The sequence below is a fragment of the Papilio polytes genome, unplaced genomic scaffold, assembly GCF_000836215.1.
Source record: "Papilio polytes unplaced genomic scaffold, Ppol_1.0 DF823731.1, whole genome shotgun sequence".
NCBI lineage: Eukaryota > Metazoa > Arthropoda > Insecta > Lepidoptera > Papilionidae > Papilio > Papilio polytes.
In genome coordinates this window covers 4131990-4159769 of record NW_013525473.1, presented here as the reverse complement: position 1 = coordinate 4159769, position 27780 = coordinate 4131990, and the positions used below count along the sequence as shown (strand labels likewise).

Below are 27780 nucleotides of genomic sequence, written 5' to 3'. Positions count from 1 at the left end.
TCGCTCACGCAGGTAAAACTTATATTGATGTTTTTGTCTGCATGTCTGTGTGTTTGTGTGCGAAAATCTTAAAAACGGTTCAACCGATTTGAATGATTTTATCACTAATCTATAGTGGTATACTTCATTTAACATGTACAGCCTTACAAATAAACGCGGTTTATATTTAAATTTAGGAATCAACAAAGTATAAGCAAATATTAGTACAAATTTTAGTTTTTGTTTTATTTAAATCTGTGAATAATAAAAGTTATGTCAAACTCGCTTCTGCCTGCGAATTCACGTGTATTAAAAAATACAAGTCTGTATGTATTTCCAGATTACGTTGTAAAATTGTGATATTTTATCGTGTAGCCGTTTTGGATATGTAACATCCATACATCCATCCAAACTTTCACATCTATAAAATTATTATTATAAAGAGGAAAGATTTGTATTATTGTATGTATTGAAATAACTCAAAAACTACTGGCTCGATTTCAATAATTCTGTCACCATTAATAAGCTATGTTATGTGTGAGTAACATAGGCTATCTTTTTTATTATTTATTTAATTTCACGCGGGTGAAGTCGCGAGCAACAGCTAGTCTATAATATTAATTATGAAACGAAAAGTGCGAAATATTTAGTTACCAATGTAAAAGCATGCAAAATGAGTGTTTTTCGAAGTAAATTATTGGAATGTGGACGTTGTGTGCAGAGTTGTCGGAGGTGCTGTGGGACATGGTGCTGGCGTTCGGGCTGCGCGACCCCACGTACGTGGGCGGCATCAAGCTGTACGTCGCCTTCTGCTTCTGGGCGCTCTTCACCCTCGCCATCCTCGTCATGATGGAGGGCCTCTCCGCCTTCCTGCACACCCTGCGTCTGCACTGGTATGCACATATTAACTATAAAAGCAAAATGTATTTTATTACTTTTAAACCCCTTATTTATTAAATTATGGTTATGGAAAATTATTCTAATCTGATATTGAAAAACCTTAATAATTACCTTTTTCCGAAAGAAATATTAAAAACAGTAGAACCTCGATAACTTAAAAACCTCTATAACTTCAAAAAATAATATGTTCCTTTCCCATCCGAGCTTAAAACCTCTATAACATAGACCCTTGATAACTTAAAACCTCTATAACTTAAAATATTTTGTGTTTCCCTTGGACTTTAACTTATCGAGGTTCTATTATACTATGTTTGCCATAATAATTGATTGATACTAAGATTGCATTTTCCAGGGTGGAGTTCATGAGCAAGTTCTACTCCGGTCTCGGCTACATCTTCCAGCCTTTCTGCTTCAAGACGATCCTCGAAAATGATGACGAGGAATAGATTAAAATAAACGTATCAGTAGTAAGAATAGTTCGCGGAAATATTTATAGCGTGTTCATACACTCAGTTCTAACTGACAGTTCAACTGTTCAGTTAAAACTGAGTTTTAGTATCCGCGAAGATTGTTGTCACAAGTTATTGTGTGAATGAAATATATTTAGCATACTTTATGTGTTTGTTTTATTTTTAAAGAACGATAACACACAGAAATGTGCTTAATAAGTTATACAAAAATAATCAAGAAGTCAAGGAATAAATGAAACAAGTTTTTTTTCTTAAAGTTTATTAGCAATTGTTCACATAATATACAAATATTTCAATCGTAACACAAAAAGTTTTCAACAGTGTACCATTTTCAATTTTAAATTGATTTAAAGGAAATTCAAATGCATATTCGGAAAACAACCAAATATGACTTGATTTTTTTATCTTTTTCGGTTTAACTGCACATTGCAGATAAAATTATATTATATGCAGCGTTGCAATGCCTCCAAGCAGTTATTTGAAGTGGAGTATTTGTCTATAATAGAGCGTCGGTGGCTCAGTGGTTTAAGCACTTGACTTGTAATCTACAGGTTCAAATTCCGCCATGTACCAATGTGATTTTCGATTTTTTTCGAATTATCATATGTACATAATTTACCCGACGTTCTAACGGTGAAGGAAAACATAGTGATGCAACCTGCACATATCGGTGAAGAAATTCAAAGATATGTGTGAAGTCAACCCGCAGTGGGCCAGCGTGGTTGACTATGGCCTAGTCACCCTTACTTTAGAGGCTCCGAGCCCCTCGGTGGGGACGTATAGTGAGCTGTTGATGATGATTAGTCTATGTGCGTAAATTAGCTCTCGCTTTGTCCATGATTTCCTTCTTTATCTTGGGGTAGTCGTGGTGCAGCTGCAGCAGGAGGCGGCAGACGGCGAGGCAGTCGGGGAAGCGGCGCAGCTTGAGGAGCGCATGCGCCAGCTTGTAGCCGAGCGCGAGCTCAGCGCGCCCGGTGTGCGTCCACGCGTTCTCGTAATTATGAGCTGCGCTCTTATAATTCTGCTCCTTTTCAGCTAACATACCTAATAAAAATATTTATTGTAGAAAGTCACATGAAATAAATACGTTTGTTGTAAAAAAAAACTTTATTAGCTATTACTATCATATTAATATTATAAATGCGAAAGTTTAAATGGATGGATGTTCGTTAGAGTTTGTAGCCTAAACGGCTGAACGGGTTTCGATGAAACATAGCATAGATGTAGAGGATAGTCTGGAAGAACACACAGGTTACTTACTTTTGTTTGTTTTTTAATTTCACGTGGACGTAGTTGCGAGCGAAAGCTAGTCTACTATATTGTCTACTATGTTAAATAATATACGGCCAAATACTGAAACCAATCTTAGATACTTTGCTTCTAAATCGGCGTCAAAATCATTTAAAAGCTGTTACATATTTAAATAATAAATAAATAAATAATTTAACATTTCATACTTTATCCATTATTCAAAAAACTTAACATTAAATAACTTCAAAAGTAATGCGCTAAATTATTAATTTCTTGTGAAGTTAGACGTACCTAAATATTGGTAAGCGGCGGCGCAAGAGTTATTGTGGTTCAAGACTTTGGTGAGAAGTTCCTTAGCGGCGTCCAGTCGGCCGGCGTTGACCTGGCCCTCCGCCACTTCTAACCAACATCTAAACATCAACAAAACAATAAACATTAGTTATACTTAGAGAAAACTTAACTATTGCACGTCATAATACAATTACATTATTTTTTTATACTTTATTACTATAAAAACATCTATAAAGATTTTTTTAATGTAATATGGTTTAGTAGCGAAATTTAATAATTTAAAAGTGTATTTCTCTAAATCCCTGCGAAATTCTAAAAACGCAACGCTATTGGGCAAAGCAAACTATTGGGAGGTTTAATTACTTGACTTTTGAGACCTCTGAGAACCAATCAATTACATTGTTGTTGTTTGATGACGTCACAACACTCGTCCGCGTTTTTTTAGTTCAATAGTTGTTTTTTTTTCATGGAATTTTTCTGGTTATCTTATAGCATGTAGAAATGTTTAAAAAATGAAAAAAACGTGCATATTCCCTATACCTTTCTAATCCATCAGCATTCTCCGGAGTCCATGGTATGGAAGATATAGTCCGTTTTAAAATATTCTTTGCACGAGTTGGTTGTTTCAGAATATTGTAACTGTAACATATTTAATTATCATTTTATATTTATAACCTAAATAATTTAATACGATCTGTCAAATAATGTGATCAGTGTACCACTAGAAAAACAAAAAAACTGGATATAGAAAAATCATAACTAGCTTTCGTCCGTGACTCCGTCAGCGTGGAATTACAAGAAAACAAAGCAAGTTGCCAAGGTCTTCCAGGCTATCCTCTATATCTACGTCAAATTTCATCGAGGTCAGTTCAGCCGTTAAGACTACAAAGTAACAAACATCCATTTATTTCAACTAGCATTCATAATATTAATAAGATTATCGTTGCGATCCAGCCTATCTATACTTAATATTATACAGAGAAAAGATTTGTATTCTTGTATGTATTGAAAAAACTATTGGACCGATTTAAAAAGTTTCACCATTAAAAAGCTGCGTTATCGCTGAGTAACATAGAACATATTTTTATTATTTATAATTTCACGTGGACAAAGTCGAGAGCCACAGCTAGTTGAACTATAATTAAAGCAAATAAATATGAAATTATTAAGCTTACGCATTAGCAATGGCCAGTATCAAGTATGGGTCATCTTGGTACGCGTCTTCCGTGGCCAATGGCAGCAGATCTTGCAGCACCTTCTCAGCTTGCGGCTTCTGCTTGTTAGCGAGCAACAGCAGCGCTTGCAGCGACCTCCGCTCTATTGGATCTACCTCCGACAGAAGCTTCTCTGCTGTCTTCAGAGCTAATAGTCTCGTTTCCCTGTGTCACAATCAATACCATAGACTATGAATGTCGCCAGAGGGACAGACTCAAATATGTAAAAAAAATATGCGTAAGACCAAAAAGAGATAATGGTAAGTGCTCTTCCAAATCTAGCCTAGATCATAGGCTGACTACGGCGGAAAAGACTTAACCATAGACAGACTGTAGGTACACGATAAAACTATACAAAGATTACTTGTGAAACATTTTTACTGACATAACACTAACAAACATAACTTTTCCTAATATATAATTTCACTTAACATTATATCTAAAAGATGCCTCAATGGCCGCCATATTTAAATTTTACCTTCATCTGTCCTATTAGTTTGAAATCAATATACAATCTTTTGAAGTCTCTCGTTTTATCAATTGATCAGTTAAAGTACATTAAAATCATGTAAATAAAGGTAGATATGAATATGAATAGTAAGTTACGAGTGTTGTGCGGTGTCCGGGGCGTGGTGCGCGAGGCAGAGCAGGGCCATGCGGCGCGCGGCGCTGCGGCCCCAGCGCGAGCGCGAGCGGCGCGCCGCGTGCAGCCGCCGCAGCGCCGCGCTCGTCTGCGCGCCGCACGCCGCCCACACGCCGCTGCAGTACTGGTAGCCTGACACCACACACATCCTACATTGCCAATGCTACCTTAACTACCTGCACCCGTGCGGCTTCATCCCAATCAAACTCATCCTCATTTTCCTATCCCCTTAGTGGCGCAATAGATTTAATCTTACTAATATTATAAATGCAAAAGCTTAGATGGATGGACGTTTGTTAGAGTTTGTAGCCTAAACGGTTGAACGGATCTCGATGAAATTTGGCATACATGTAGAGGATAGTCTGGAAGAACACATACGCTATTTAGTTTCATTTTTTTAACTCCACGCGGACCGAGTCGCGGTCAAAGTTAGTCCTGTAATAACTCTATCATATGTCATCTCAGTCACAATGTTACCTTTCATCCGATTGGAATTATAAAAACTTTATTTTAATGTTTACATTTGTAAAATTCTCAATAGCAAATGTTAAAACTCAAATGTATAACGACAACGAAGGACTGGTAATTAAAAAGATTTCCGTTACCATGGGAACCATGTTTCCTTGATGTTGTCAGCTTGTAGTTTTTATCGCTTTCTCGCACGACGGATTTTTTTTTCAAATTTTACACTCCCTTAGTATAATAGCGTGAAAATATATCCTACGGCGTGTTATAAGTGTAGTTTTTTTTTTATTAATTAAAAAATAAACTGTGATTACAGACATAATCCGTTACTATGTAATGTGTTTACCCTTTATAATATTAGTATACATTTAAAATGTATATCCATGATTTTTTAGACACCGACCGTATTATATATAGTATATATAATTCAAGTATGTAGCAGTAATGAAACCTGGATCATCAGGATTCTGCATGGCGTTTTTAGCGTTGTCGAGTGCCTGTTCAGCATCAGCGAGCTTGCCGCGCCGCCACTGCACCTCGATGAGCTGCGCCAGCGCCGCCCAGCTGCACGGCCGCACCGACAGGATCTGGGTCAGGTGCCTCTGCGCCGTCTCGAAGTCAACCTAAACCATACACGTTAACCCATCAATAGATGGCGCTGGCGGCGAATTAGAACACGGTGATGAGAGACGTATTTTCGTTTTTTTTATTTACTACCTTACGAAATGCTAAATCCGCCATCATGACAGCCGCTGCTTCATTATTCGGGTCTGTATTGAGTAAGAGGGTACACGTTTGCTCGCATTTCTCTGGATTGTTCATCTAAAATAAAGTATCAATTAACCACATACAGAAATCATAGTAATGTTATAAATCATACTACATTCTAATATTATAAGTGCGAAAGATTAGATGGATGTTTGTTGAAGTTTGTAGCCTTAGTGGATAGTCTGGAAAAACACTTAGGCTACTCACTTTTGTTTTTTTTAATTCCATGAGAACGGTGTCTCGGGTACGCCAGGGAAAACTAGTGGTTTAATAAAGATTACAATGTTCTATTTGTTTTGTGTTTAAACTCGGTATTTTATAAATAATTATTACTTACTTGAGCGTACAGTTTAGCCAATGCTAGTAAAGTATTTGGATCCCTCGGTGAATGTATTAGTGCTTCAGAATATAAACTGGCAGCCACTCCTGGCTCCTTCAATGACTTTGCTTTCGCCAGCATACAGAGAACATCAGTTAACTTCTGCCTCTCTTCTTGTATGTCACCTCTGGAATCTATTTCTACTCTCTTTACAATCGCCATTTGTAAATCTTTTGCTTCACTGAGTATCAGATTAGTGTTGCCACTACTAGGATTTTTTAAATCCCGACATTTCGCTTGTATTAAAAGGAGACGTATACGCCTTTTGAGTGTTGCAATATCTTTGTCTTTATTGTACAGTTGATTTAAATCATTTGTAATAGTTGAATCGACTTTGTCATATTGTTTTAACTGCGAAAAATAATTGGTAATATTTACATTAATACGTTACGAAGTTTAGAGACATTTGTCTATTTTTTTTTACCTTGACTAGAAGTTCTAAATATTCAAATTTTATTTCATCGTCATTGAGAAGATTGATGGCATTTTCGTAATGTTGTATTGCTTTATCATAATCGTGCATCTTTACTAGAGCTGTTCCTAGTTTTTTTATTAGTTGCATATCCTTGGGGTTTCCTTTTAACGCCATTTCATAAGAATCCGCTGCTTGTATAGGTTCTAAAAATTACATACAATAATATATTTTTAAGCATATTAGCTGCTTAAGAAAAGAACGAAATGACATAGACAAAAATATAAACTACATGGAAATAACCTTACAATACCTGTAAGAATAAATCTACATAAGTAACTAAAAACTGTTTGGTTTTCAATAAACAAGTCCACCTGTTAAGTATTTCCTTTGAATTAAAAATAAATAGCTGTTCCCGTGCGACTTCATCCGCATAAAATTATGAAAGTTTATTCTATTGTTTACATGTGTCAAATTATTAATTGCAAATGTCAAAATGACATGACATGACAAACCTTGCTTCCTTGATGTTGGCAGCAACTTATGGTCTCTTTCCCACATTAGGGTTTTTATCCAAAATATTTACCCAATAAGTTTAATGGCATAAAAATATATAGTCTAAAGCGTGACGTAAGTGTAGGGCTTTTTATTAAAAAAATATATATTCAAGAATATGCTGTAATTGCTGACATCTTAGGCAACAAAGAAGTGTGTATTTACACTTTATTATATTAGTATAGATACTACTAGCCCCTTCTCAATGCGCCTAGCCTAGTTCATCGTCTAGCGGTCTTGAAAGGTGATGTAGTCAAGAAACTGTGATGAGGGAAGACAGTCCCTTTGTTACTGAGTTAAAGTCGGTTAGATGATGAAGTTAAATTCATACAAACCTAATATAGACATATATGCATCTCCCATCATCGTATGAGCATCCGCCATAGGATGATTGTTCACAATCTCTTTGAAACAAGAAGTAAATTTAGCTCTATCCTCCTTATCTTTCAAGTAAATATGAGCCATTTTACTATGAGCTTGGAAATAATACGGCTGGCCAGGTTTTACTTCATTTAGAATATCAATAGCGTTGTCAACATCGCCTTTCTTAAGTGCTAATTCCGCACGAGCGATAAGTAAACGACCTTCTTCTGATGTGTATGATATTTCTTGTATTGCATCCTATAATACAAAAATAATTATGTAACACAAAATCACATTAATAGGAAATTAATTAGTACAAGCTAAATAGGAAAATAAACTAGTAGTACATGTAAATTAAACATTAAGGGCCTATCCTACAACTGGCTGATAGAAGCTCAGATAGCTTAAAAGTGATGTCACTGTCAGATAGAGTATCAAAATTCAATTTCCATCATACATTTTATACCTTTGGATTGTTATCTGACAATTTACAAGAATTGTGGGACAAGTCGTTATACTTATACACATTAAAGTCAAATTGATGTAAAAAATAACAACATACTTGCATTATCTTCTCTGCTTCACCAAACTGATTTAATTCCATTTGAGTTTCGATTATTTGCAAATAAAGTGACGCTTTATCTATTGTATTCAAATCCCATTCAAAGGAACGGTTCAGATTTGTGACAGAATTTTTACTCGTTAATATTTGGAGACTGGTTGTATAACTTGATAGTGCATCTTGAAGTTGGTTGACATTCTTTAATATAATACCATTGAGAAAATGATACATAGCACTGTCCCGCACTTTAAAGTTATAACTTAGACACATTTCAAGACATTGTGCTGCTTTTGTATACAACTGCTGTTGAGTATAAATCTGGGATAATAATACTTGGCTCCCAGCATGAGTATTATCCAAATCAATGATCTGTTGTGTTAACTTTTGAGCATCTTGTGAATATCCAAATAAAAATTTCAATTTTGCTAATTCAAATAAAGCCACAATCAAACCGGGACATGCCTTAGTAATAGTTTCCAATATCTTAAAACAATTATTCACTGATACATTGTTACCTTCTTGTGTGTACAATAAGTAACTGATTATCACAAATGGTTTCTTAGGTAAATGATTTTTATATTCCTTGTATACTTCAAGCAAAAAATCAGGGTCCAATTTTTTAATGTATACCAAACTTAAAGGATGACGATCAGCAATTAACAATTGTGTAGAAAATGCTTCCTTAAGAAATGTTACCGCATTAGAACTTTTCTTGTTTAATTGTGCTGATAGTAAATATAGAATTGGAAATTTCTCATTAGCTTGCATTTCAAATAACAATTCCACTTGTTGGGCAATTTGGTCAGTCGGACCATTCTCAAACATTTGACAAAGAGTTAAACCACACAATGCGGTTATTGAGTTACTATCTATTTTGCTTGCAGCTTTAAAAAAGTTTTGTGAATCCTTATATTTGCCTTGAAGTATACATTGGTAACCAACTTCACTTAAATAATTGACATCATTTGTATACATTTCTGACGCATATTGTGCGAATCTATAAACTTGTGAAAGTACAGCACTAGATCTGCCACAAATTCTAGAAAATATCTGTGCTGTATTATAAAACTGGTAGCCATTATGGGGCTCTTCTATTTCTAAAATAGTAAATAACCTATTCAATTGATCCACCGCTTCTATATAATCTGAATTTTTACATAATTCTATAAAAATCCTTATCTTAAAAGTATCAATGTTATCTGGTTCTTGGTGAAATATTCTTTCCATTGTGTCATATACTGCTTCCCACTTTTGCATTGCAAATTCATTTTTCAATTTCTCCATTAATGGAACTACTTGACCGGGGCTACTTACTATAAGTCTGTCTAATGTCAAATTAGATGCATCATGATCTTTAGTAAAATATTTAAATTTTGCCATTCCAAGTAATGCTTCAATGTTTTTATCACTTTTAGTTAAAGCTAATTCAAACCCATCTAGTATGGAAGTGGGTAGTTTACCAATATTCATGTACATATCATTCCAGGCTTTTAAAATTATTGTATCAGAATTATTAGGATCTTTTCTTAACGATTTATTAATATAATCTGATGCTTTTTCATATTTCTCAGCAAAAGATAAGAATAATCCAGCATAATAAAGTGAAATTGCAGTGCCTTGTTTTCTTTCTTCTTTTAATTTTGATTCTAAATTGTAAAGATCATCGCTTTCTGTATTCTTAATATGATTGTAGCCATAAATTATTGCAATTATAGTGGCCAGTTGTAAATTTTTGTCAGATTGTATTGGTGTGAGTTCATTTATTCCTTTTTGAGCTTGGCCTTCTAACACATATGTAACTGCATTGTAAAATATAAATTCTGTTGAATCATTAAACTGTGATAAAGCTTTCTTACTGATTTTTCTAACTTTTCCATAATATTTTTCTCTTAAATAATAGTGGATATTGCTATGATACCAAATAAGATCCATAGTTGTATAGAAAACAATTACTCTAAATCCATAATAACATTCAAATCTTTGTATTTACTTATATTATCATTATAATATTTAGCAAGAAAATGACATTTGCATGTCACATTCAATTTATTCTCCAAAGCATAATCAAATGCATACTGGAACAAAAAAATAATAGTTTTATTTCAAAGTTACATAGACTATCAAGTTATTAGAACTAAACTAAACTCAATGATTATAGCACCCGTTTTTACCTCTCTCTCTCTCTCTCTCTTACTTGACTAAATATCCCTATTTAACTTTATATAATGTAAAGACTTTAAAATATAAGTTAATATTGCTAAATATAAATTTGATACATGAGATTGAAAAAACAGACCTTTCCTAGTAATTTTCCAACTCCTTTTCCTTGAAATTGTTTCGGTACGTTTGTATAGATAAAAGTTATATTTTTGCCACTCCTTTTATAATCTAGAGTGGCTTCTGCTGTTGAAAAGTTATATAAGTTTTAAATATATATACCATATAATGCAAGATTACAATGAAATAAGAAATCGATTACTTACCGCCTTGTAAAGACACTACAAACTGTTGCTTAGCAACATTGTTGACAACCTTTAAGGCTTCCGTGGAAAAAGATCTAAGACTGAGACGGGTTAACATTCCAATTTCCCAATGGAACTTCTGTAATAAGAGTTAATCAGAGAAAATATTTAGTTTATTTTATTTCTACAACATACAAATTGCAATTTGTATACAAAAACTTTTTAATGTCAATGTCATTGATTGTCACTGTCACGAATTATGTCAAATATAGAATCTACTTATTTCAATAAATACAATAATTTGCGTTTTACTAAAGATACTTTCTTTTAGTATAAAATAATGTTACTTATATTTAAATAACAAACACGGTCGAATAAAGAGGCGTCAGTACCAGTTCCTTTCCCCTTTCCTTGCCGTACATTCCGATCAAATTCATTACTCCGTCTTATTTATTTTTCTTTAGCCAGGCCAGGCTAGGAAAAGCCTAGCTACCAACACTTGAAACCATAATGATGATAAGATCTTTCCTTTCTATATTGTTCACTCTTTATTAGGACGTTAACTTAATGAACATTTATTGGGGTTCGAAGGATGTTAATCTTCATCCAGCGTGTTTGTTAGATTTATTGTTATTTAATGACATTTTACAAAAACACAATTTAGAATCATACACAAGTATAACCCCGCAAAAACTATATATTTGGTTTGTTCCCTGGTGCGATGTTCATATGTGATGTATGTATGTAAAATATGTATCCAGAATGTATTTCAGAGAGAAGAATGATTAGAACGAAACTTAATCTCTTGAGTAATTATTTATAAGTACCTATATCATTAAAATTAGCCATTAGTACGCTATACACTATTAGCGTCGAGATTTCCACATTTGGAAATGGATCTTTAAAAGACGTGAGTTGCATTCAACGGCATTTTATATGTATTAATGAAACGCGTATCTAAATTAATAAAATCGAGAATATATGCATCTATATTGTATTTAAAGCTTAATTTAACTTTAATTTACATTACATTTTACATACATTTACATTTTACATTAATATTGAAATGCTATAAATAAAAAAGCACTTTTGAAATGACTCATTGGCAACGGTCGCTGACCTTGACTGGTAAGGCTTGAAGAGCGCGATTAATCGATTGAATAATCTAAGCTTTGTTGTTTGACATAGTCTGCTTTAAACTATAAAAACAAACAGGTCTCGCATCATTTGTGGTTAAATTTATAAATTTTAAGGTTATGTTGGTTGGTGGATCAAGGATTCAGAAAAATTTTTTTTTTAAGAAAAGTAAGTGGAAATATCAATTGTTCCTGGTCTATCCGTCAAAATAGAATATTGGTGTAACCGGTCTGAATATTTTTTGATTTGGACGATGATTCCTTCCTTTTTATTCTTTTTCCATGTTGATTTATAAAATATATTTGTTGTAAGCAACTGTGAACATGCTATGAATATTTAATAATTTGGGAGTGAGATAAAAACACACCGTTAAAAAGTCTTGAAAAAACAACTGTTACAAGGTATGTGATGGGAATAATAAATATATGACTCCATGGGTTAATTGTTTAACATTTCTTCATTCTGTAATTTCATTTATTGCGAAAGCTTCGATAGATTATTTAATGAATTTTGTGTAAATACAACTTAAAGGATAGTATCTCTAATAAGGATAGTAACTCCTCGTACCCTGTATGTCCAACCAAGGACAAGGACTCACCCCAGGTATGAATCCCAACGGCTTCGCGAGCTGACGTAAGCGTGGCCGGTGCATGTGAATGGGGCAAGGGATAGGGTTGTCAACTTGCATAAATGTGGATCTGAAGAAGAACCCCGTAAAAAAGACGACCAACGATCCGTTTTCCGTTGACTCCTTAGCGAATAAGGAATAATACGATGTCCACCCTTATTACGACGGAATGGATACGACATCCAGTACCTACTATTACATTGCCTACTTTGATCTGAAGATATAGAAGTCAAATACAAAAGAAGGATTGGTAGTTTTTTTTATCGGGGTAGGAGGGAAATATTCTTCCTATCTCTTAGAGAATGAATAAGACAGAAGGGTTCTTCGAGATTTCCATTCACTAAAACAACTTAGGTGGCTTTAAGTGCAAAACACTTGGTCCTTCCGTACAGTGGCACAGCCCTAGGTATCAGTAAACAGCTGGCAGAGTGGACGTGCGCAGGCGCTCGCGCATGCCAGTCGCATTTTAGGCGCAGTGCGCGCTTCGCGCCTTTTTTATCTGTGATTAGTGATTTTGACGTTACAATGAAATAAACATAAACATAATGTTTTGTAAATATTAGTCGTAATTACTAACAAAAGTGTTTTTGTTTTTTAATTCACATATTACGTGTAACTTAATAATGCTATTTGGTTGTAAACAAATTAATTTATTTGATTAGATACGAAATAGGAAATTAATAAATTTAAATTAAAGGTGGGTAAAATAATATACAAAGTCTTAATGTTAGACTGAATAAATATTGTAGATTAAAAATGTTGTGATGTATGTAAACTATTTACAAAGTAAACTTTCTTTACATGTTCGTTATAAAGAAATCCCATGAAACAACAAAGAAAATAACAGAAATAAAGCATTGCGTAACATTCTATCCACTTAGGATTCCATCACTTTTTTTACTTTTTGTAATTCAAGTTGGAGCGAGTGTAGGCGGCAATTTAAATTTATATTTCGAACGGTGATGCCATTACGTTGATACCATTCAAAATTTGAATTTTATGTTTGTAGTAAGTGTTGTTACAAGTGTAAAGTGTAAGAAACATATGTGATATTGTTTGTTTGGTGCAAGTGGGGGGCGGGCTTATGGGGCAATGTGTATCCCGGGACCATCCGGGCGCTTACGCCTTCTCCCGACACTATGATGCTGAAAGCTTGGCCAGCAGTGTAAGCGGATATGTTAGAAAAGTAAGTAAAACAAATAATTTAATAGATTTTATACGTACGTAAGTACTGATAAGTATTCCAATTCGATATTCACACGTACCGTTTATACTCGAAGCGGAAACGTCTGATAATAAAAAGAGCGTTATAAAGCTCGGTATGTTTTGTCCTATCTAGAGAAAAGTAGGGACGGAAGAAGGTAATTGAAGCTTTGAGCTCCGAGACAAAACAGCATCCTGTTCTCGATTATACTCGTACTGACGGTAGCTGGCAGGTTATAAATGGCATTTTGATTTACACATACCCACATGCTCACAGATCAAATAAAGACCACAGATTATAAACCATCACAATCAAATTGTTTTTTTAAGTCGATTTAAAGAGGAATACAATGCAAAATATTTTTAATACATTTTAAAAAATTACGTAGAACAAATTGTTATAAAAATCTAGTAGTAATTTTTATGATGTGATCAATGAGTAATCTTATGTACTTGTTTATGTAGATAAACAATAGATAAAGGTATATTAACTTCCTATTGGCACGTCATAAATTAATTCATCCATTATATGTATGAGTCATTGAATTATTCAAACGCTGCTTGAATATTTTGAACGTTTTTGGACTATGATTGTAACCGCGATTGCATCCAACTACGTAACGGAACGGACAATAAATTATCTATTCTTTAAATGCCAAGGTTACCGAGACTTTGTCTTCAATGTCTAACGGGTGTCAATAAGAGGCACGTTTACATTGCGTTGATATTGTTGCTATTAAGCAATGACTCCATTTTCTAGATTTAATTGCTACATTTTATCTATAGATCCTTGTTTTTCTAGTATGACACTAGTTACAATAAAATAGAAACGAAATTGTGGTATTGCTTTTTGTTGGTTATGCCCACCTTTTTGGGTCACGGGCGTAAGTGCTTCTTTCTTAACTTAGTTTTTTTATAGTTCAATAATGTCCATAATTTATGACATAGGCTAGAAATGTGAAAGTGAATGTTTTTTCTAAAACTAGCTAATACCGTTTTAGAAAAATATGGATTAACACTCCTTTATGAAAGATTGTTTACGATCGAATCGATTTACAAAGTTAATCGATTTCTTCAAATCGATCAATTCGTGTTGAACGAAGAAAGCCTTTGTAGTTTTCAATTGATTGTTCCATTTGATATTCTCGGTCATTTACAATAGGGCTATTTACGATTTACTTGAGTTACAAATATCTTGACAGAATAAGATACATAACCGTTCTTTCATCGATTAAGGTTTTTAAAAAAGACTAGCAAATTCGTTAAGTGCACTAAAACAAAGGAGCACAACTTCAGGCAGACCACTACATAACATAGAACAGGCAGAGGAAATCATATGAGATTTTCTCTGCCCACTGCTAGACTTAGGTCTTCTTCAATGCTTTTACAGAATGCGATCCTCCTTCCGCATCCTACGTCTTCCTGTCGTTCGTAGACAGAGCGAAGACAGGCTTAAAGTGGTAGCATTTCCAGGTTTAATTTGTTGGGATTTTTCCAGAGACCTTCCCACCGCTTTTTAAAAAGAAAAATATGGGAAGAGACACCCGATGAGGATGGGGAGTTTAATTTAGAGTAACTTCGAAACCTTGAAGACCTGTAATCGTGTAATTACAACAGTCTCAGTCACCAGACTATAGCGTTACATGATAATTACGTTTTCACCATCGCTCGCGATTCACCGAGACTTTCCAACTCGCTGCCCACCCTAATAGTACCTCCTCGTTAATTAATAACTTAATAGTGTCTGTCGAGTTTCTATACGTTGATATATGTTGTTTATCTTTGCTTATCAAAACTTTATCACCTTCGCATGTCTTTTGTAGTAAGAAAATTATAGATGCACCAAGATTTTTAGTATGTTAATTTATTATTGACTTATGCTTAGATCTCTTTCTGTAATTACCTTAGTCATCAATATAACCCCTATCTAGATTGCGGTGACATATTTTATCAATTTAAATTAGTTTAAAATACTTATATTTTATTATATCACTAGCTGTTCCTGCAGCTTAATCGGCATGAAATTGTAATCCTTTTTTTTTATTTATGTACATGTCAAATGTCAAAATTCAAATGCATAAATGACAACCTTGCTTCCTTGATGTTGGCAGCTTGTTGTTTATGGTCTCTTTCCCACATGTTTTTTCCAATTTATTTACCTCCTAAGTTTAATAGCGTGAAAATATATAACCTAAAGCGCGTTATAAGTGTAAGGCTTTATCACAAAAAAATGATCATTCAAAACTATGCTTTGATTGCTGACATCCTTCTCCACAAAATAGTGTGTGTCTACGCTTTATTATATTAGTATAGATATCATCGTTTTATTGAAGTTACGTATATCTAATCTCTATTTTATTCAATTATTAGGATTTACGGATTGTTATCGAAAAATAAATTTATTCATTCGTTCACCGTAATATTTAGGAAGTCGATAACTTGATATAATCCTGTTCTGCATTTACAAGAAGTAATTATCATATTACGATTTACAGTACTTTTAACAGTATTACGTAATAAATAACCCTTCACGGAGTTTATCGAAAGTTGTGCAGTTAAGGGACCGTTTCATTGGATTGATTTCGACATACATGAATTAAGGTTGTTTACGACTTTCGACTTATGTAAGGGTTACGTGAGAACTATCTGAAATCATTAATTACTATAAATTATTATCAATTCTGAATTATACTTCACTGCTCGGACGTAATCTGTACATTGCTATATTCAATCATACTAATATTGTAAATGCGAAAGTTTAAATGGATGGATGTTTGTTAGAGTTTGTAGCCAACACGGCAGAATGGTTTTCAATGAAATTTGGTATAGGTGTAGAGAATAGTCTGGAAGAACAAAAAGGCTATAACCTTTTTTTTTACGCAGACGAAGTCGCGGGCGACAGCTAGTTTATAATAATTGACGGACCGTTTTATCGCTGGTTAAAATATCTTATCTTTTACCTAACTGAAGAAAGTATATTACCGTGAGAGATGGTAACACAATAGGTATGCTTTAAATTTTTTTTTCCACTAATAAAATACTTTTTATCCCTCAAATTAAAAAAGAAGCGTGAGCGAAAGTGTTTTGTATCTTTATGTGTGAACGTTGGTAGTTAGAGTTAGTAACACGTACAAAATGCAATTAGAAATTAGAAGTGCTGCTGAGATTATGGTAATTATGAACCTGCAACACAGTATTAAACTTTAAAGACCGGACTTCCGATATTTATTGCTTGCACATTAGCCACAAGTAAGAACTAACATATCACCATCATCACCAGCTCACTATATGTCCCCACTGAGAGGATCGGATCCTACCCTAAGATAGGGTGACTAACATATATGGATTGCTTAATGCAGTCTTAGCTGAGCTGTAGGTCTCATTTTAGACTTTTTATTCTTTTCGGGCAGGAAAAGTATGGGAATTGGAAGGTGATTTGGAGAAGGCGGAGAAAATATCCTCTTTCTGTACGTTTTTTTATTTAAGTTAGACAACGCCTGTAAACAGCAATCCGTGTATAGCGAACGTCGCTTCGCCGACATGAACATGAAGCCATCGAAACCGTCTGCTTTGAAAAAGTTCGAGTATGTCGACCCTTCTTTGAATGACGTATTCTTAATACTCATTATTTACTCACCATGGTCATAATAACTCTAAAAATAAGTTCCTTAATATATGCCTTCTGACGTAATACAAGAAAATAATAATCTTGAAATAATACAATGAATAATGTTGCGGAATAAGAGCTTCCTTCTCGCGACCACCGGTGCACGGAGCGGCAAGATTTGTTTATGTTTTTTTATCAAAATAATATTGAGATTACATTGTATTTAATTAGTATGAAGTTTTAGAAACATTAATGAGGATTTTGCGAAATGGCAGCCATTGTTACTTTTTACATTTTTATTTTATACACGTTGAGCAACAAAATCTTTGCTTTAAATTAGTAGTAACACAAATGGGAGTACGCATCTGCTATACTTAATAATAGTGATGTGCTCTTAAAGTTATCGATATTTTAAATGTATTGTTTTGGTAACGCAGCGTCTGGGCTTGAAGTGTGTAGATGTCTGCAAATACCTCGTGTGTCCTAAACTTTGCTAAGTGTGCGCAGACTCGAAGAGCCTCACGGAACAATCGATACAAATTTTACTCCATAAATACGTATTTAGACCAATTTTAAATTATAAATAACTTGTCAATAAATCTTGTATTCTAGTCCTCCGAAAATACTTCACAACAGGAAGTTAACTTATAAAATGCATTATTGCGATGTCGACGAATTTAATTCAATAGCTAAGAAAATATTAAGAAGTCGAAGGGAAAAAAGACTTATTACAGCTTAAAATTAATGCTAAATTAACAGTACGTTTTGTACTTTATTAAATTTAAAGTTATAATGTGGAAATAATAATGAGCTGTTCGACATATTTACACATAGTGTGGTATGCGGAATTTAGAATAAATTAATTTATCATATTACGCTTTTTAATTTAAAGGGTACCGTGTGAAATGTTCTCAAACATACTCATGAGAAGTTGCGAGGCTTTCGCTTTTGTGGTGAATCGATTCACCTTCTCGATGCGATCTTTTATTCTTTTCTTTGTAGAAACAAAACGCATGTACTGGATATTGTTACTCGCTTACTTTCTCGGAAGGTGTAACTGGAGACGCTTGAATTATAACGTCTTTGTGAACTGTCTCACGTGTATGCATATAATACAACTGAATTTTTATACATTTATTTCGCATCAAGTGTTAATTTTGGGCACAGGGCGTGATTTCTACGGAGGGCGTTCTAGTTTTTACCATGACCACGGAGGTGGTGTGGTGTTAACAAGGTTATATGAGTAGATTGTGTAATTTTTAGACCTGTGGCACCCCTATTTGCGCCCTAGACGGTAAACCAACTGCTCTACTCTAATTCTATCATATCCTATAGCGATACATCATTTCAAAGTTCACTAAATATGTTGCCGTTGTTAGCGTAGGATAAATTTTGTAGAATCTTTGGTACAAAAACTTCTATAGTTTATTAAGGAGATAAGATAGCTTTTGATTGTCCTTCTAGAAAGAGTATGATCTTTCTTCATCAGATTACCTCAATAAATTCACGATCAAATATTTATTGCGATTTATATAGGCTAATAATATATTTGCGGGCTTGGATAGCCGAGCGGACACGATCGCCTTGGCTCGTGACACGGCGGGAGTAACGATAATTTGCTTCGCACGTTGTCCCTGATGTCTTATTTACCACGATTCGCAACATTGACACCACACACCTGAAAACATTGTAACTACAATGTAACGGAATGGAACAGTTTAACGACATTAAATTACCGCGGGTTCCCGCTATAAAGACTGTACAAAAAATATTCTTATCTCTCTCAGTCCCTTTGATTAGAAAAGGATAATAATACATTTTGGTATAAGTTAGTTATAAAGTAAAGTACAGTAAAGAATTCAAAACGTTTCATATACAGTTTAAAAACCTAGACACAAATTAAATTCCCAGATACACAAAAAGGTAATTAAAATGTAGCTTATTATTATTTCCATCTGATAAAACATGACTCACTCATGTTCGCTTACGTTGTCTTTCATTGATTGCGACAAATGGCCATGACAAAGCATTTAACATTGAACCGTTAAAATTAACACAACGCTACAAGTGTACATGTTATTTAACTTTATGTTATTTAACTAGTTAGCAATATTAATATTACAGTAGTAACACTATTAAAAAGCTCTCAAAGGTCAATAAATCTTTAGGTCAAAATATTCATCTTACCTAATATTATAAATGCGAAAGTTTAGATGGATGGATGTTTGTTAGTGTTTGTAGCCTAAACTGCTGAACTGATCTCGATGAAATCTGGCATAGTGATACAAGACGGTCTGGAAGAACACTTAGGCTATTTACTTTTGTTTTTTATATCCACGCAGACAGAGCCACGGGCGAAAGCTAGTGTATAATACGTAACTGTTATATCGAAATGTACGAATTTGAAAATATTTCACACTCCAATTTGCAATACTATAAATGCTCTTCACAGATAAGTTCCGATATTTTACGGTTTATCGCTATTACGAAAAAAGTCTTTGTAGTTTAACTTTTCTATAGCTTTTATAAAATTTTAGAATGATACTTTTCTATGAACTCTTATAGATTAAAAATATACCGCTAGATAATAAATATAAATGTTTCAATCTGTACGGGATTGTTAGAACACTTGTCTTAAGAAATCGTTCATCTAAAGTGGTTAAAAATGTGTTTGCAATTCTACAAGTGTATCAATGCAGCGAGTAAATACGGAGCTTTCTCTATAACGCAGGTATTTCATTGTTTTATAAAAGCATTGTTTGAGTATAAAAAAGGGTTTTCATTGTAGTTGTAGTTGTAGTAGTTGTTTCATTGATTTAACACGCTGATTGTTTTGTGCGTTGATGTATGTAAACGTCATTATCTGTTTTGTGCCACTTTATTTTTCTCTCGTATACCTATTGTTTACACGTTTAGCGTTCTTAAATACGTGCAAATTACTTTTGATTCACGTTACTTTCAGACGTGGAAGTTAGATAGAAAGAGAAGGCATGTATTTAATTAGAAATAGAATACCTGTTAAACTCATATTTTTGTTTCTTAATCTTTTCATATTTAGAATACTATACTGGTCTACGTGAAAAAAAAAGATACAATATATTCTACTTTCTTCTCGAAAGTACATCAAGTAATACTCAGTATCACGCAACAGTGCATTGTTTGTTAATAAAATACAAAAGAAATGTCTGTAAAAGATATCATGTTTATCTATGATTAGATCGAAATAAGATCATCTTCCATAGAGAAAGCTTCCAAGTTATGCATGAAGGGGATTATGTCGCAGGTGCGGCCGCGCAAACATTTGACTTTGAAGAGACAGGACCTGTAAAGCGCAGGCATTCCCTCTGTCAAACAGAGGAACAATAAGTTTTAAACTTGTATGACACACATTGAACTTTTGGAAAAATGGCTGATTGTAATTATCTCACTCGCTACGAAAAGTGATTGGATTTATTTAGTACAATAACGGATCATTGCCTAGTCCATTTTTCTACAGTCTAAGGCGCAAGTGTTACCCTACATTTCGCATTTTATATACTTCTTCCTAGAACTGCAACTGTCAACATGTATTTATGATTACGAGGATATGTTTCTATCTAACACGATTAGATATTCAATTAGTGGCTATTAAACCAGTTTGAGAGTTTCGCAAACTTGAATGAAATTTATACAAGTATATATATACAAGTCGAGAATGTTACTCAATATTCTATGTTTACAAAAATAGAAAGATTTGTTTGTCTGCAAAAATCTAAAACTACCGTTCCAAGCTTAATTTAGAGCTTTAAAACTTTAGAACTGGAGCAATTTTTAAATAGATCGTTTTTAATTCGTACAGTATAGTACGACTCTGGTGTAAATTTGTCAAAAGTACACCATTTTACAAAGTAAAACTTTGGAAGATTTAAAAAAAAAAAAACGAAAGTTTATACAACCAAGTACTTAATATAAAATTTACTTTCATCTCAAAGGTCATCTGAATTTACTTTATTGTCCAAATCCATTACTAAAGGAAATAAAATTATGCTTAATCTCGTCAACCTGGCCACAGATATACGCCCGTAGGTGCAGGTCACATTACATTGGCCGAGTACTCTCTCGCCCCTTTCACCACTATCCCTCGGATTAATATACGAAAGTATTAAAACATTCATTCTTTATAATAGCTCCGATTAGTTACGAGCGCGTGCTAAGGCCCCGCTGCTGGGGAAGGGAAAGTATACAAATACTAAGCTTTCAAAAAAACAACAAAAGTAAGTAGCCTATATTTTCATCCAGACGATTATCTACCTTTATGCCTAATTTCATCAATCCGTTCAGTCGTTTGGACTACAAACTCTAACAAACATCTATCCATCTAAACATTCGCATTTATAATATTAGTAAGATTAAGCAACCCTTCGTCCCGTTATGCGTCACCGATAGATGAAATTTGTGCTTGCTTTGAGCTGTACGGAGGGTTTCGCGTAAAATTGCGTGGTCATAAAGTTTGGATTGTACTATACATTTGTATGAACGTAGTATTCGTTCTCACGGCCGCTCGAGGCCCGATAATTTGCAAACGTGCCTAGATATCTGATATACTGCAATTAGTCAGGAAAGGTACAGAGAATTGACGCGAAGGGCATAATGCCAGTGTCGGCCCCTTTAGGCGAAGATACGTCTTATTGGAACTTTAATAAAGCGTATTTCCAAAGCCATTCTTTATTCATCATTTATCGTACATAACTTACAGACTTATTAGCATTAATTTTTGGATATGACCAAATTGGTAACGGTCCGTCAACGTGATAAAAATGTAAATGTAATTAATTCAATGTGTCATCACAACTCTTCATCTGCTCAATACTGAAACCATACTAACTTTTTAAATTATTATCGTAATCATCATCATCATCTCCTTATCCTACTCCCGTAGAATCCGAGTTCTAAATCATAAGGACGTTTTGACGTCTGACAGATTATCGAAGACGCTTACGAAGAGAAGTGGTTAAGATCCGTTTATTCAGCAATCTTATAAACTGTATAACTTTCATATAAAGTCAATCACAAATTTTAGTAACAAAAACATTACTTTTAGAACAATGAAAAAGCCTTACATATGAGAATATTAGTTTATTCCATGTTACTAGAGCAATGAACTTCAATAACTAAGACTTAACAATAGGCAGATGTTAAATTATGAAACAAATGAAGTTGATGCGTTCTCGTGGCAGCGGTATGGAATGTTATTAATTAATTATACAAGACAGTGGTAAGAGCTTACGTAACCGGTCCGGACTACGCGTAGGCAAAGCCACTTCTTGTCAGCATTTCTTATATCGCGGTGGCTTTTATAATGATAGCCGGTTTTACCTAGCGAAGGTTTCTTGCTGATGCTTGGTTGTTAATGCAGTTGCTTCATATTCACATAATTAACTATTAGCGGTGCTGGAAGGTCTTAAATTGCTCTGAGTTCCAATATCATCAGTGTTCTATCTTGTTTTTAAGCAACTTTAAAAAGTTGCGTTGTTAAATTATTTAAAGCAATTTTATCTGATTTCACAGAAGTAAAGTTATTCGTGATGCAACCTGCACATATCAGCGAAGAAATACAAAGATATGTGTAGTCAACCAACCCGCACTTGGCCAGCTTGGTTGACTAAGGCCTAGTCACCCCTAACTTGGGGTATGCTCCAAACCCCTCGTTGGGAAGTGAGCTGATGATGAAAAGTACGGCCAAGTTATCAATGACTTAGTTGAACATCAAAAATTATCACTTTAGAAACTTCATAAATAGTTCTTAGGCATCAGGATACTTAGAAATTAACTTATAATAACAACGATAAATGAAAATTGTCTACATTTCTTGTAGCTCATCTGTAATTCAATAAGAGAATGTCGCTTTTCTCTCATGACAGTCATTGAGTGAAGATCTATTACCAACCATAATCACTTTAATATTCAAGAGAACATAGGTTTTAATAAAATATCTTATTCTCAAACCAGTATCAATACATGTCTTAAAATCTAGAGAATAACTAAGTAGTTACATTAGAAACTTAATAATCTCACTAATATCATAATTGCGAAAGTTTAGATGGAAGGATGGAGGTATGTTAGAGTTTGTAGCTTAAACTGCTGAACGGATCTGGATTTAATTTGGCATAGTTTTGACTGTCGTCAAGACTGTCAAACTGTCGTCTGCAAGAATACAGGCTAGTTCCTTCTGTTTTTATTATTTTCACACGGACACAGTCAAGTGCAAAATCTAGTAGTAAAATAAAACAATATATTACACACTTTTTAAAAGAATGTCGGTTTCACTGCTAGAAGTTTGAAGTTGGAAGTGGAGTTGCAATATTGAATGCAATGTTTTCCAAGTATTTCGACACGCCCACGTAAAATATCGACTTTACAAATTAAATATGTATGGCAAATATTGAATAGGCCAATTGGACGTGACCGTATCTTGTCAATCCAGTTTACAATATCTCTGAATTCCTTCGTTTCACTTTCAACTGACAATTTCACTATGATTAAAAACGTAATACGTTTTAAAAAATATTGAGAGTTCCAAAAGTATTACGGAGAGAAGACAGGAAGTCAGTATTTGGAATATTTATGATGAAAATCATCACCAACTCAAGATAGCCCACACTGAGGGGCTCAGAGTAGGCTCCGTAGTATAGGTTAGGCCCTAAGAGGTAACTAACATGCTGTATGATGAAAATGTATTAAGTCTATTTAGTAAAATTTGAGGTATGTTTGCTTTTATAGTTATTAATAAAATTGATGTTGGTGATGATGATATTCTCCATGACGTGTCTGTCATCAGGTAACTTAGCTCCATCGAATGGTACGATTCAAATAATTAAATTTGTAATAAAAAGAAAACACATTATTTTAATATGTCTGCATACTGTCGACGTCAAGTTTGCGTACAAGCTCCCGTAGGAATGTGGTCACACGGGGCCCGGGGAATGACCGGGGCCGGCACCTCATTTCATAAACAGAGTCCATGCTATTTATGCGGGTGAGGTAGAAGCTCGAGGCGTTTATTACATGCATTCTTCACGCCTTGTATCTAAGAAAAAAATGAGTTATTTTGTAATGTATAAATTTTATGACCTCGCTTGATCGAGTCTGGTTAAAAAGAAATAACTAAGGCTAACAAACTTAATGTACCTAAAAATATCCTCTTTGTGAATGAAGACCTTAAAATGGGACATAAAAATACTTTCAGGTTAGTTAAAACAATAAAATTAATCTCCAAATAAAACTTCAAATACATATTTGCTGTTATTGTTGATTTAAAACGTAATGGAAATAATATAACCTAATCTACAATGTTGTTGTAAGAAATATAGATTTTTTAGTCGACCAAGTTCTAGTCGTGACTTGAGAACACGAGAGCGTTTGGCACAGTCATCATAGAGTGAACATTGCGAAAGTGGCACTGATCTTAAGCAGTTAACTGCAACAAAAACAATATTAGACATTACAATAGGTTAATAATAACAACTTTATTATTAAAATACAAGAAAATTCATGCTACAATAGGCTTAGAACACTAACATTCACTTACAAAGTTACTAGGTACCTAATAGTAAACAAAATAAGCAAACGTGAGTTCTTATTCATCATCAAAGGTTTATGCAATACGATGTCATTGGTATTGACTGATTCATTTGTTGTACTGCGCGCACAATGCGGTTCTAGCGACACGTGTGCTTAGGGGCTAAGTTTCACAGACATTGCAAACTTTTTAAACAGGCTATAAAACGTTAAATTCCTTATTCTACTTTCTTAGATGATTCTTATTATATAATATAATTTTATGACTTGACATCTGTCTGTGTTATGAAATGTAAAAAGTGGAATTACTGATGTTACCATAAAGACTTGCGGTTTGTGCGTGCTCTGAGTAATTTGACTGTTTACGTAATGGGAAATTGCATTCTGAACGGACAATGACTTTTTAAAGATTTTAACACAGATCGTTTTTAATAATCTCGACGAAAAGATTTCAACGAATTAAATACACGGTTTAAAAAAATAAACAAATAAAGCTTAAAACTAAAACTTATTTAATTAAAAATAATAACTCAGAAGTATGACTGGTATTTCTGCCAAGTTTGGTGACGACGAATGTAGGGCATCTACCACATGGTTAAATTGTTCAGTGTCTTACGTTATTTTATCGTTTAACTTTAAGGCTTTTTAAAAATTGTTATATCGATCTGTATACTACACTACACTAGTACTATATGGGCTTAACAATTTGAAAGGTAAGTAATACATAAATAAGAATAACATTCCCTCATGTCTGTTATAGAGCAGGGCGATCTTGGCAGGCGTAATAATGTCAACAATCTACTGCAGCCAACTGCAGTAAAATATTCATGACTTCATTTGAAAGACACTACTTGTGAAAAATGTCATTCGACAGAAAGAGAAAATATATTTCATACAAGCAATATACAAGAAACATCAGAAAGAACTTGACATTTTTCTTTTCTTTTAGATTTCTTTTTTCACCTGAAAATGAATTTTAATAAAATATTTTCTTCATATAACTGTCATAGAATTATGCGTGTTAGTTGATAGTTATTATCATTATTATTTCTTGTAGCATCCGCACTAAATTACTGTACGCATTAGAAATCTCTCACAAGATTGCACTTCCGTATTAAGGACAGTGTGCTTTGGTATGTCCATTAACTTTTCACATAACTTCTTCGTGAATAGCTAAGCTACACCCACACAGGCTTTATATGCGTAGGAGTGATAATACACACGTATAAGATACTAACTGTTGCTCGCGACTTCGCCCGCGTAAAAATAAAACATATTAAAAACATAGCTTATGTTACTCGTAGATTGATCTTTCAAATGGTGAAAGAATTTTTGAAATTGGCCCAGTAGTTTTTACGTGAAGATACAAATATTTTCTAGTTATAATATTAGTATAGATAATAAACATTCATTTCATACATATTGATCAGTGTTAAATCATAAAAATACCTATACATATATAGTAATGTACATAATTTGTATTTAAGTTTCCCGTAAAAATTAACATATATTTCTTTTTTATCTCCGTAAATTTTAAGTGTTTATCCAAAGACATTAAGGTCGCAAAGACTATGATTGTGTTTTAACACGACGGCGGTGGTGACTGTCCCGAGTGCCTTGACACAGTTTTGTATAGCTCAATAACTCTCATAGACAGGCACCTGTTTTAAGACACCATTAACAAAGCAAACCTGTTCTCGCTTCCTGGCCCTACACTTGACACAGGTCCAGTCTGTTAAATTTATAACACTGTCTTTAATTAGAACTTTTGTTTCATAATGTTTAAAAATCCATCAGTGACAGTGTTCAAATGACCACAGCTTTTGAAATAATATATTTAACAGTACAACAAATGCCAGGGAGCTATCATCTATCATGTCTTGGACTTTTAGGTAAGAGTAGGTAGTTCTATTCAAGTCTATAGATAAACATATCTATAAATGTATAGTTGATACTCTCCCTCACAGTGACGTGGTCTTGATCGATTGCAACACCTACGACTTTAACTGAGTGGGATATGAAGTGCTTCATATATTTGTACAGAGCTCATATATAAAACAAATGACAACTCAAGAATACCATGAATATACGAGTAAAAGGAAAAGTAAAGGTAATGTAGCTTTAACGATTTTAAGAACATACGAAGCTATTTTGAGCAGCTTTATTTTTAAATAGATTTAAAAATATTGAATTCGCAAATAAAAGGTTTTTATGAGTGAATGAACCTTGATACAAAAAAAAATTATTTCCTTTAAAAAAAAACCTGCACACTGTGCTAATTATTTTATTATTACCAAGACGTTCACAAGGAAATCAAGAAACCAAGTCCATAAAAACGCTTTAAAACCTTACATAAAAAGCAAAAGACCGCATTGAGATGAACAAACGAGAAGTAACTTGTTTAAAATATAAACTTATTTTTTTTTTTCGTAGCAAAATATTATACAAAGCTTTTCAGTTAGAGTTTCCTAATAATGGTTGTAATTTATCTGGATTATGTAACCTAATACTAAAGTTACAAAGAATTTAATGGCAAATAATCTCTAGAGCGACAATTTGTAAAATGTCAAAAGAGTTGAGAATTCCGGGGGTGGAGCATGCGCAATGGAGATCCGATCAATGCACCCCTGAGTGCGCGCGCCACCCTCGTCGCCCGTCGCCTCCGTACCGCTATCTACGCAGTTCGCCATGAAAAAACAACGCCTGTGACGCTCCACGCACATCGGAGCGCCCTTGACTATTTCAACATTGAACAATAAACTCACGCTGTACCATTCGCTGTAGCAAGATATTAGTGAAGTCGCTTCTCTATGATTCAACTTATTAAGGACACCTACGCCGCACAGGTCTCACGGCCTCAGTTTCGCTAGTCGGTCGACAGTCGCGTGACTCATCGGATAATCCCCGAAGATTTTAGTCTCTTATTTAGTGGTT

The 27780-nt window shown here is 34.0% G+C and overlaps 3 protein-coding genes across 3 annotated transcripts in view; 2 read left to right on the top strand and 1 right to left on the bottom strand.

The window, feature by feature from the left end:
- LOC106103492 overlaps window positions 1-1495 on the top strand; it is an 18417-nt gene extending 16922 nt beyond the window's left edge. The window contains exons 12-14 of the mRNA XM_013283272.1: window positions 4-12; window positions 701-872; window positions 1232-1495. Of these exons, the coding sequence (XP_013138726.1) occupies window positions 4-12; window positions 701-872; window positions 1232-1325 (275 nt within the window). The 3' untranslated portion in view covers window positions 1326-1495. The remainder of the gene's footprint in view (window positions 1-3; window positions 13-700; window positions 873-1231) is intronic.
- A 568-nt stretch (window positions 1496-2063) lies between these two features.
- LOC106103713 (tetratricopeptide repeat protein 21B-like) lies at window positions 2064-10284 on the bottom strand. Its single transcript, XM_013283548.1, has 11 exons — window positions 8253-10284; window positions 7663-7948; window positions 6785-6978; window positions 6319-6711; window positions 5931-6035; window positions 5665-5836; window positions 4712-4880; window positions 4067-4270; window positions 3432-3530; window positions 2892-3010; window positions 2064-2393 (listed from the first exon to the last, which is right to left on the bottom strand). The coding sequence occupies exons 1-11, from the start codon at window positions 10182-10184 to the stop codon at window positions 2155-2157; spliced, it is 3912 nt and encodes a 1303-aa protein (XP_013139002.1). The 5' UTR covers window positions 10185-10284; the 3' UTR covers window positions 2064-2154.
- A 2638-nt stretch (window positions 10285-12922) lies between these two features.
- LOC106103491 overlaps window positions 12923-27780 on the top strand; it is a 60644-nt gene continuing 45786 nt past the window's right edge. The window contains exons 1-2 of the mRNA XM_013283271.1: window positions 12923-13176; window positions 13296-13665. Coding sequence (XP_013138725.1) covers window positions 13564-13665 — 102 coding nt within the window. The 5' untranslated portion in view covers window positions 12923-13176; window positions 13296-13563. The remainder of the gene's footprint in view (window positions 13177-13295; window positions 13666-27780) is intronic.